Raw genomic sequence first — 11,202 nt, 5'->3', positions numbered from 1 at the left:
AAAATGGCCAGGCCAGGGTACACAACATGATTTATATTTCATTTGTCTCCAGAAACTTAGCCAATTCAAAATCCTAAAACAAGTAACATCATAATTAAAGAAAAAAAAAGTAATTTTTAGAAATTTTTTTATAATATTAATGAAAGTAATATAAAAAACTCTAAGGAATTGGTTTAATAGTTCCTAAAACTTCATTATATTTTGAATTAAAAATTCCTTGTCAATATTTTGAAGCCACCCCATGAGATTCAACCCTATAATAATTTAATGCGTGTGAAATAAAAAAAATACATATACTTAAGAAAATTATTAAATACCTAAAAAGGTCTAGACCTTATTTGTCAAAAAAAAATAATCAAAACTTTCTTAAAATAATTAATTAATAATTATACTAAAGACACGCATTATCTTGAAAACATAAAGAATTTCATGTTTGTTTGGGTTCATACGATATATACTTTCTTTTTGGTAATTGCATCTCAAACTTCGGTTTAAACATCATAATCATATATATTATATATATCTGGCATAGTGGGCCATGGCCTGCAAAGACTTTAACAGAATGTGATTATTAAAATTTCAAAAAAGCAATCTCAAGCCAAAAAGCCAACAGAGGTCAAGACAATCAAACCACGTGACCTGCCAAAAAACTTACTGAAATTTTCTTTGCCTTTAGACATCCCATTCTTCTCTCTGATTACTCCCACACATCCCTTCAGTCCAATCCAATCACTCACTATTTTTTAATCAAACTAAATTCATTTTTAAGTTTTTTTTTTTTATTAAAAGACAACACATATCAGTTTTTCACTGCCTATAATGTTTTTTACTATTTTTTTTTCAAAAGAAGTAAAAAAAAAAGGCTAATAGTTCTGCATATGTATCTGTGTCCAACTTTGGCCTTTTGTTTTGGCCTTTGCGTGTTTGGTTCTATGTGCGTGAGTGAGTGAGTGATTTTTATTTTCACTAATCTGTACTCGCTTGTTGCTGTGCTTGTGAAAAGGAAAGGAAAGAAGATAATGGTAAAGGAATCAAAGGGGACGAGTACAACAGGGGTAGTAGAAACCAAAAGCATAACCAAATGGAATTTGTGGGGATTGTCCAAAACATATAGAAATCACACCAAGCATTCCCAGATCTCTAGGATCTCAGAATTTCGGGCTTAGATGTTTTGGTCACTTGTTTTCTCGAGAAAATTCTCTTTCTTTTTTGCTGTTTTGTTTGTCTGAGCTCGTTTGGTGCCCATTCCCACTCACTTTAATTCATAATTCTCTGTTTCCCAGCTGGGCATTTTGTGGCCAAGTGATTTTTAGCATCTGGGTCTCTATTGTTTTTGAGTTATAAAGGAAAAAAAAAAATGCTAGTGAAAGTAACAGCTTCTGAGAGTCCTGACTTCTTGTTATGGTAAATGGGTGGGTCTGCTTTTATGGGATTCTGATTCTGAGATTGGATTGTTGTTTGTATAATGAAAAAAGTGTTTGAGAAGTAAGTTCATGTGAGAATGGCTTGTTTGGTTGTTGGTTATATTGGTTTTGATGAGTGGGTACTTGTTGTGGTTGGGCAAAGAAAGTAAAAGTTTTTACTGAATTGTGAATAGAGTATGGAAAGAAGTAGTTTCATGTTCTGGAAAGTGGGTCTTTTGGTTTTGGCATTGATGGAGGCTTCTTCTGCTACTCTTTCTCCTACTGGTATAAACTATGAAGGTCAGTTCTCAAATGATTCCTTTTGATTTTCTTCAATTGAACTTTCACTTTGGTCTTTCTTTTTCTTCTTCCTCTCCTCCTTTATCTTCTTCTTCTTTTAAAGTTTTATTTATTTATTTATAAACACTGTTCATTACAATTGCAACTCAGAGATTGGGCAGGAATTTATTTTTTCATTTTTGTAATTTTTGGTGAGACTTGTCTGGCGAAAAGAGAGAGAGTAAGAGTAATATAAAGTTCACCTTTCATGTTATGCTTGCTTGCTAATTATTTTTGAATATGGGGTTGGAGGAAATTATTGTTTCTCTTCAGTTAATGCATTCTTGGTTCGCTAAAGTAGCTTAACTACCAGCATTTTCCATTTTTTGTATCTCATTTACAACATTCATCTGTGTCTTAGCCAGATACAGCTCGGGCTTCAAAGTACCTGTATTGCCTTTTATTTCATTTATTTGTTTTTTTACACAAAGATAATATTTTTCATTTTTATTTTCCCTTGAACTTTGAACAGTTGTAGCTTTGATGGCGATAAAAAATGATCTCATTGACCCACGTAATGTTCTGGAGAATTGGGATAGCAATTCTGTAGATCCTTGTAGCTGGAGGATGGTTACATGTACCCCAGAGGGATCTGTTTCTGCTTTGTAAGTTGCCTTTATTTTCCAAGGGATTTTGATCCAAGAAAATAAGTTGAGAAGTATTTTTAGTTCATTCACTTTCAATTTTTTATTTTATTTTAAATTTTTGGTAATCAGGGGACTGCCTAGTCAGAGTTTGTCTGGTATCATATCTCCAGCTATTGGAAACCTTAGTAATTTGCAATCTGTGTAAGTTATTGCATCCTTTTTCTATGATCTTTGATTTTAGCTTTGCTTCTTCTTGGCAGTTGGGTATTACTTTCATAGTGTTAATTGTTTTTGGTGTTAATTTTACTTCCATCTTGTTTCAAGTATTCATACCAAGACTCCTTCAGCTTGAGAGTTTTGGTTGTGTAGTGCTATAGCATTTAAGTTGATTCTTATACCATGATTTTATATATATGCAGGTTGCTGCAGAATAATGCCATTTCAGGTCCAATTCCTTCTGCCATTGGGAGGTTGGTGAAGCTTCAGACACTCGATCTCTCCAACAATACATTCAGTGGTGAGATACCTAGTTCCTTGGGGGACCTAACGAACCTGAATTATTTGTAAGTTTCAAAAACTTTATACTGGTTTTGATTCCTTTACAATACTTTTGAAATGTTGTGCAATTCACCACATGCTTAAGTCATTGCTTTCAGAATTCTTACAGCTTTTAATATTGTTTTTTGAGCAAGTCAGGAGGTTGAACAACAACAGCCTAACTGGACCTTGTCCCGAGTCTCTGTCCAAAATCGAAGGTCTCACTCTCATGTATGTGCTTGTCCTTTGCAGTCAATCATTTACTCTTATCTGCATATTTATCAAACCCTCAGAACAAAATTATCGTTTCTTTTATAAACTTATGTATTGACCTTTATAAGTTGAACATGTAGGGACCTTTCTTTTAACAATCTCAGTGGTTCCTTGCCAAAAATATCTGCAAGAACATTCAAGTGAGCCATTCATTCAATCTTTCTTGTAACACTTAAATATCCCTCAATAAGTTGGTATTTGGTAATTGTTAACACTCCTTGCCAATTTTCCTCTTCAGAATTATTGGTAACCCTTTGATTTGTGGGGCTAAGGCTGACAACAATTGTTCAGCTGGCAATCCAGAGCCACTGTCTTTCCCTCCAGGTTCTCTAAAAGGTGTTTATGACTATGTTATATACTTATCTTTTTCTTTCTCTACTTGCTTCTCCATTACTCTTTCATGACATGTTTCAAAATGGGTTTTATGGTTTCTTAGGTCAATCTGACTTTGGAGGAAAAAGTCATCATGTGATTATTGCTTTTGGTGCAAGTTTTAGTGCTGTTTTTGTCATCATTCTTATTGTTGGGTTTGTTGTTTGGTGGCGATACAGACACAACCAGCAGATTTTCTTTGATGTCAATGGTTAGTATCTTTCTATACATAGTATTTCAGTGTCAGTAACACATAATCTTATAGCTCGCTCATGGTTATATCTATGTTAGAAGTTATGATGCATATCATGATGGAAATGATGTACATCAACTGCAAGTGTCAGATGGTATGGAGTATATTTAAATCTCAGAAGTCTTTTTATGTGGAAAGTCATTCATAGGTGCTTTTTTGTTCTCATGGCTTTCTGATAGTTTTCTATTTTCAGTTTCCTGAAACATTTCTGGGGTTGAATGTTACTTTTCTTTATAATTAGTTTTTGTACTGCTGGAAGTATTTCAAGCTATTGGAACAGCTCTTGTTCTAAAACTTTGGTGTTCTAAAACTTTGGGATTTTGGACTGAGTCATTAAATTTCTATTCTGAAGACAGAAAAATGGAAATTGGAATCGTTGCTTGGGTGGTAAGGAAAAAATATGCCCTTGCTAAATCAAGGAATGACATAATTCAAGTGCACTGTAAGGAAAAGATAGAGAAACTGAATTTAATTGTCAAAACACAAATTTCAAGACCATTTGCACCCTTTTAGAAAAAGTAATAGTTGAAGCTGTGACATAGTTACTGTTCCTGTATTTGGTGTGTGACTCAACACACCTAGCAGTGTTATTTATTGTAGATTTTTGTTGTTTTTAGGAACTCGTTTTTATGAATCTGATTTACTGCATGTAATTATTTCTTTTCTTTTTCCCTTTCTATGATTATCCCTGTTTTCTCGGTTATAATGTGTCATGTGGCAGATCAATATGACCCGGAAGTATGCCTGGGCCATTTGAGAAGGTATACATTAAAGGAGCTTCGCGCTGCAACTGACCACTTCAACTCTAAGAATATTCTGGGGAGAGGTGGTTTTGGGATTGTATACAGGGGGGACTTGAATGATGGAACTGTAGTGGCAGTTAAAAGGCTGAAGGACTTTAATGCGGCTGCTGGTGAAATTCAATTTCAGACTGAAGTTGAGATGATAAGTTTGGCTGTCCATCGGAATCTTCTTAGACTATGTGGGTTCTGCTCTACTGAGAATGAACGTCTCCTTGTTTACCCCTATATGCCCAATGGAAGTGTAGCCTCTCGGCTAAGAGGTCAGCTAATAAAGTACTAGTTGGTTATATGTGTGTAGTCACTGCTTGTATTGCTTATTTACTAAAGACTTATTAAATCATTGACTACATCTGATGTAAGAAACCAAACCTGCTGCCACCACCATTGCCTTCTGTACATCACTGCTATTTACAGTAGCACCAACTGCACTCTTACCTATCCAATACTGCTTCTTACCTTGTCGATCATGGTTCAACTGGCAACTCCAGCAATGCCACTTCCTGTTGCACTAGCCTGGTGGGGAGACATTACCTCAGCCAATGGTTCTGTGCCACACATTATTCAACTCCCTACCGCCCCTACCTTCTCACCATGATGGTGCTGCTTTTCCTGCCATTATCTTTTCAATCTATCTAGCTTCCAACACCAGGCACTTTACTGGTACAACTGGTCCAAACCTTCACTACACTGGCACACTCAGATGCAAATAATGTAATCATCCAAATAGTAAATTTCAAATTGTGCACTTCTATCATTGAATTTAACATTCGTATTTAGTGCTCAGATTATCCATGTGTCATATATAACCTTCGAAAAATGTCCAATGTAAAAGCTTTAATTTTTTTAAAGATATTATTTAAGTTTCGATCAGAAGTGTCATTTTTTTTGTGTCGCTTTCCCGAAGACATTAGTGCTAATCAATCTCATTTTTTTTCCTTGTTATTTTTATAGTTAAGTTGATTGGTTGTAGGCTTGTAGCTAATTTGGCAATTGAACTTTGAGATTTTCAGCCTTATGTTGCTAAGAAAGTCGCTAGAATTTGCATCAACCCAAAATCAATGACATTATTTTGGGTTTCCTTTCAGATCATATTAATGGCAGGCCAGCATTAGACTGGACAAGACGGAAGGGAATAGCTTTAGGTACAGCAAGGGGACTATTATATTTGCATGAGCAATGTGACCCCAAAATTATCCACCGTGATGTCAAAGCAGCCAATATATTGTTGGATGAAGACTATGAGGCAGTTGTTGGAGATTTTGGGTTGGCAAAGCTTTTGGATCACAGAGAATCCCACGTCACCACAGCTGTGCGTGGCACTGTTGGCCACATTGCTCCAGAATACTTGTCAACCGGTCAATCATCAGAAAAGACTGATGTGTTTGGCTTTGGAATTTTGCTCCTGGAGCTAATCACAGGTCATAAAGCTTTAGATTTTGGACGAGTAGCAAATCAGAAAGGTGTAATGCTTGATTGGGTACACTCTCTCTCTCTCTCTCTCTCTCTCTCTCTCTCTCTCTCTCAGGGTGTTTTGGTAATGCAAATTATGCCACAAAGTTAAACATAACTGACAATTTGAAATGTCTGAAGTGTCTTGTTTATGCAAATGAAAGTCATACTTGTTTTTTAATTCAATCTAATTGTATGTACAACTTGTCTTGCATTCTCTCTGTATTTCTCCTCCTAGTGTCAAAGTTTGTGCTCCTTGTGACATTGATCCTGTTTAGGAGATTTGCATTGTATAATGCTCTTAAAAGTAATTTGCCGTATGCTAAACTGTATATATGCCAAGAATTCACCTCATGACTGTAGAAGAGTTGGGGAATCCTTTTTAATGCTCAGATAATATACTCTTTCTTCTGTGGATACTTCATATCTGAGCCTTACTTTTTTGCAGGTTAAAAAGCTCCATCAGGAAGGAAAGCTAAGTCAAATGGTGGATAAGGATCTAAAGGGCAACTTTGACAGGGTTGAATTGGAAGAAATGGTTCAGGTTGCCCTCTTGTGTACTCAGTTTAATCCTTCCCACCGACCAAAAATGTCAGAGGTATTAAAAATGTTGGAAGGAGATGGTTTAGCTGAGAAATGGGAGGCCTCACAGAAGGTTGAGACACCCAGATTTCGATCTAGTGAAAACCCTCCTCAAAGATACTCAGATTTTATAGAAGAATCTTCGCTTGTCATAGAAGCAATGGAGCTTTCCGGCCCTAGGTGATTTTTAATTTTCTTTTATTCTTTTCCTCTTGCCTTTACAAGGCATCATTTAAGTTCTAGTGGTTTGAATCGGAATATGTGATTGGTGTTGATAGCTGCTGTATTCATCTGTATAAAGTAAAAGGAAAGTGTTGTATAAGTATCGTCGTTCTTCCTCGTAAAATTAATCAAGTTTATTGAGCCTCTGCCAGATATCTTGGGAGTTTGTTACAGATTTTCTTGTAGTTTTTATTGTGGTTGTAGTTTGTTCTTGAGGCTGACAAATACTGATTGTATGTACATGGCCCATAAGGTGTAAGGTGCCTTATGGTTGGCTGAGCTTAGCTCATGAGCGCGTGACACTTCTTAAATTGTAGCTTCAATAGACTGAGCCGAATTGGAATGTAGTTAAATTTCCAAGATTTGATTTTTATTTGATTTTTTTTAGTGGACATATTGTGATCTCTTTGCTTTTTCTTTTCGGCTAAGACCCAAAAAAATTTCATGAAACCAAATAGAAAACAACCCAAGAGGGAAGAAAAGCAAAAATGAGAACAAGCTTCAGGGCCACACATAATGATAACATTTTGCTAAGGTATGGTATGGACTACAGAATAGCAATCCTTGAAATTCCTCAAGATACTACATTGGTTTGTAGAGGGCTGCTGACTTAAGAGGAATTGATTGGCGGTTCTTGAAGCACTGAATTGGGCTGGAAGAGATGTATTTCTTTGGATGGACCCTAAACAGCATTGATGCTCGAGTTTCTAGTATATTATTATTACTGGTGGTTGTTTAGTGTTGGATATCAGCTAGGTTGGTACTCTAATTATGACATTCAAGCTAAAGTGTTGCAGATGAACTTAGTTGAGACTTGAGAGGGAGTTTGTTGGATGGATTGCATCTAAAGATGGTATGCTATATATATTTATTCAATATTGAATTAATATAATATAATATTAACCCTAGTTGGGCCTATGATATATTTGAAACTTTTGGGCCATCACATAAACATGTATCTTTAACAAGATCCACGCAACCAATTATGGATTGTTGGAGGTTGGTGTGACATTTTCCAAATATCCAAAGACATGCTTTTATATGCTGGGTGGGTATTGTTTTTTGGTTCGGACCCCAGGGAGGTTTTTGTGTGTGTGTGTTTTTGTATTTCAGTGGATGTGTGCATTTAAACACCAAGAGGTGCTAGTTGAGTTCCAAAGCTCTTAGTTAGAAATAGGTCAACCATACTGAAGAGACTTATTTTGGGCTATCAATATGATACTGTGTATGTGGTTTTTTTGGTAAGAGATGTATTGAAAGTTTTGTAATACTTATGTTGAGTTGGTTTTTAGAGGCACCATGGGTTAGGCTAGATTGAGGATTTCTCAACCTGAGTGGGATAGGTTGGATTGAAAAATATCACAAACTCAATTCATTTTGACCCATGCATACTCTTAACCATCGAGCATATGTTCCTAACTTCCAATTAGGCTTGCTGTCCAACTATCCAAGTTTTATACATCTGGATATTATCTTTTGTGCATCAACATCCAAAATAGGAATGGTAATAGTGGGTTGGGGAAAATGTTTTTCAAATCCATACTCTCTAAATATTTTACATACCAAACCTTCAGGGGTCTTACAAAACCATATTAAATTTTTGAAAATTTTTAACTCATCCCAAACTACCCATTTATTTTCCCACAGATCAGGACATAACAAGTCAAAGCATATTAAGTTAACCTAAACTTCGAATATTTAGAAACTAATTAATAAAATTTAAACATAAGTAATTACTTCTACAATCTCAAATTAATTCCATTAATATTTGAAAAATCCAAACTCGTCTCAAACTACCCATTTGCCTTCCCACGAATCAAGTCATAAAAAGTCAAATCAAATTGAGTTAGTGGTTAGTTGTACTTAACATAGGTTGTAAGCTTAATGTTGTAAAATTTATAGTATCTCTTGTATCATTAAGTATCTTCTTGAAGTGTCACCGTTTATATTCATTACCACACTTCCCCCACAACTTGAACTTGCTTTCCCCCCTCAAACACTTGGGTTCGTTTGGTTGGAGGAGTGGAAAGTGGGAGGATAGAAAATGGTAGGAGGATGAAAAAAAAATTATTTTCTCTCATTTTTGTTTGGTTGGGAGTGGAAAAGCGAAGGGATGGAAAAAATGAGTTTGAATAAATTTATTCATATACCCTTGTTAAAGAATAATGTCTAATTAAAAAAAAAAAAAAAAACAATCACCCAAATTTATTAAAAATAAATAAATAAAAATGTCCAAAAAAAAAACAACTATCACACCCAAACCCTAGAAAATCAAAAGAACTAAAAAGAATATATATATATATATATATTAAAAAAAAAAAAAAAAGAAGAAGAAGAAGGGCAACGTTACTGCCCAGAAGAGGGGGAAAAAAGGTGCCAGGCCTAGAAATTTTTTTTTAAAAAAAAGGTAACAAGGCAACAATATTGTCCAGGGGAGAAGAAAAAAAAAATAAAGGCAACTCATGTGCATATGCACATGGGCATTTTTGTCAATCAAGAAAAAAAATTATCCTCACTCAATTTTCTCTTCATTTTGAGGAGAAAACATTTTGGTGGGCTCGAGGAAAAAACATTTGGGCCCCGCTATTTATTTTTCTTCCTTTATATCCAACTAAACACACTCCAAAAAAGTTTTCGTTCTCATTTTCTCTCCAAAGTTTTCCATCCATCATGTTTCACCTCCAAACAAACACACCTTTAAGGTCCATTTGGTTGGAGGGGTGGAAAAGTGAGAGGAGAGAATAGTGGCGGCTTCAGGAATATTTTCCAAGGTGGTCATTAAGAACTTAAATTACAAAAAATTTAATTAAAAGAGAACTTCAAATATTGACAAAAACACACACACACACACACACACGCACACTAACACAAATACATAAAGTTTTACAATTTCTTTCTATAAATTTTTTTTATTTTAAAATTTTTACATGATAGTTTCATTACCAATGTTGCAAGTTACATCTCTATCAAAATTTTAGTTAGATCAAACTTTTCTTGGGATTTTTCTTTTTGTTTGTAAGGACCTAATATATTGTTAAGGGCACAACCACCCCTCCTTCTAGATGGCAAGTCTCTCTCTCAGATCCAGACCATGAGTGTTTAGCTACTCTTGTCTCAGAAGACGAAATCAAGGTGGCTCTATGGTCCATGAAAGCTTTCAAAGCTCCTAGCCCAGATGGCCTCCATGCTGGGTTCTTCTAGCAATTCTTGTCCACGATCGGCACCAAAGTGGTGCAAGAAGTAAAAAAGATTTTCTCATCGAGGAAAGTACTTGAATATCTCAACCAAACTCTTATTGCCCTTATTCCCAAGATCCAAGGCCCGGAAACTCTCAAAAATTACTATCCATTTAGCCTCTTCAACACTGTTTACAAGTTAGTGTCCAAGATTATTGTTAATTGGCTAAGACCCTAAGACCTCTCCTGGGCAATCTCATCTCCCCGATGCAAATAGCCTTTGTGCCGAGTCGGAATGGAACGGATAATGTATCATTGTTTAAGAGTTGATTCATACCATCAGTAGAGCGAGAGGTAGAGAAGGATATATGGCCATCAAAATTGATCTAGAAAAAGCTTATGATAAATTGGAGTTGTGTTTCATCAAAGGAAGACTTAGCCATATCAATATGCCAAAGGAGCTCACTGAGATTATAATGAGCTGTGTCTCATTTGTTTCTACCTCAATTCTATTTAATGGAGGTACCTTAGAACCGATCTACCCCTTTAAAGGATTTAGACAAGGCGACCCACTCTCACCTTACCTATTCATCCTCTGTATAGATTGGTTGGGGCAACTCATCGAAGGGATGTGTGCTAAGAATCTTTGGAAGCCTGTAAAAACATCGAGAAATGGTCCATCCTTCTCCCATTTGTTCTTCATCGATGATTTGGTTTTGTTTGCCAAAGCAAACTATACTAGTTGCACTGCCATCCGTGAAGTGTTGGAAGAAATTTGTGAAAAATCTGGGCAAACGGTAAGTGAAGCCAAATCTAGGGTGTATTTCTTCCTTCATGTGGATATAGACATGAGGGAATCTCTGTGTGATGTCCTTAGATTCTGGTCTACTCCATCTCTTAGGAAGTACTTGGGCATTCCCATTAAGCATCCGAGAACCTCCTCACATGAGTTCAATTTTATCCTTGATAGAATGAAGTTGAAATTAGCAGGATGGAAAGCCAACCTTCTCTCCATGGCTAGTAGAGCCGTCCTTATTCAGCCCTCTCTCTATTATTCCTGTTTATGTCATGCAATGTGCTCCTATTCTGGGCATAGTGTTGGAAAATATTGATAAAATCAATAGGAATTTTTTATAGGGATCGTTTGATTTAGCTTGGAAGATGCATTGGGTGGATTGGCAAAAAGTCACAAAATCCAAGAAGGAA

At 35.7% G+C, this 11,202-nt stretch overlaps 1 protein-coding gene across 2 annotated transcripts; it reads left to right on the top strand.

The window, feature by feature from the left end:
• The first annotated feature begins 859 nt into the window (after positions 1 to 859).
• Positions 860 to 6,973, top strand: LOC126718456 (protein NSP-INTERACTING KINASE 3). Of its 2 annotated transcripts, none has more exons than XM_050420655.1 (11): positions 860 to 1,703; positions 2,215 to 2,347; positions 2,459 to 2,530; positions 2,749 to 2,892; positions 3,026 to 3,097; positions 3,220 to 3,279; positions 3,378 to 3,463; positions 3,576 to 3,722; positions 4,486 to 4,827; positions 5,653 to 6,044; positions 6,465 to 6,973. In XM_050420655.1, the coding sequence occupies exons 1-11, from the start codon at positions 1,601 to 1,603 to the stop codon at positions 6,780 to 6,782; spliced, it is 1,869 nt and encodes a 622-aa protein (XP_050276612.1). In that variant the 5' UTR covers positions 860 to 1,600; the 3' UTR covers positions 6,783 to 6,973. The 2 variants fall into 2 exon arrangements, with proteins under 2 accessions (XP_050276612.1, XP_050276611.1); XM_050420654.1 differs by having other exon boundaries at positions 863 to 1,703; positions 3,378 to 3,475.
• Positions 6,974 to 11,202: the final 4,229 nt, after the last annotated feature.

This window comes from Quercus robur, chromosome 3 (genome assembly GCF_932294415.1).
Source record: "Quercus robur chromosome 3, dhQueRobu3.1, whole genome shotgun sequence".
In the NCBI taxonomy this organism is placed as follows: Eukaryota; Viridiplantae; Streptophyta; class Magnoliopsida; order Fagales; family Fagaceae; genus Quercus; species Quercus robur.
This window is presented reverse-complemented; position numbering and strand designations above follow the sequence as displayed.

Bases quoted from the DNA above. Each gene is read 5' to 3' on its own strand.
- LOC126718456 (XM_050420654.1), top strand. From the start codon at position 1,601: ATGGAAAGAAGTAGTTTCATGTTCTGGAAAGTGGGTCTTTTGGTTTTG. The intron at 1,704-2,214 runs GTCAGTTCTCAA...AACTTTGAACAG, and splicing joins TACTGGTATAAACTATGAAG to TTGTAGCTTTGATGGCGATA. The intron at 3,476-3,575 runs GTGTTTATGACT...ATGGTTTCTTAG, and splicing joins CCCTCCAGGTTCTCTAAAAG to GTCAATCTGACTTTGGAGGA.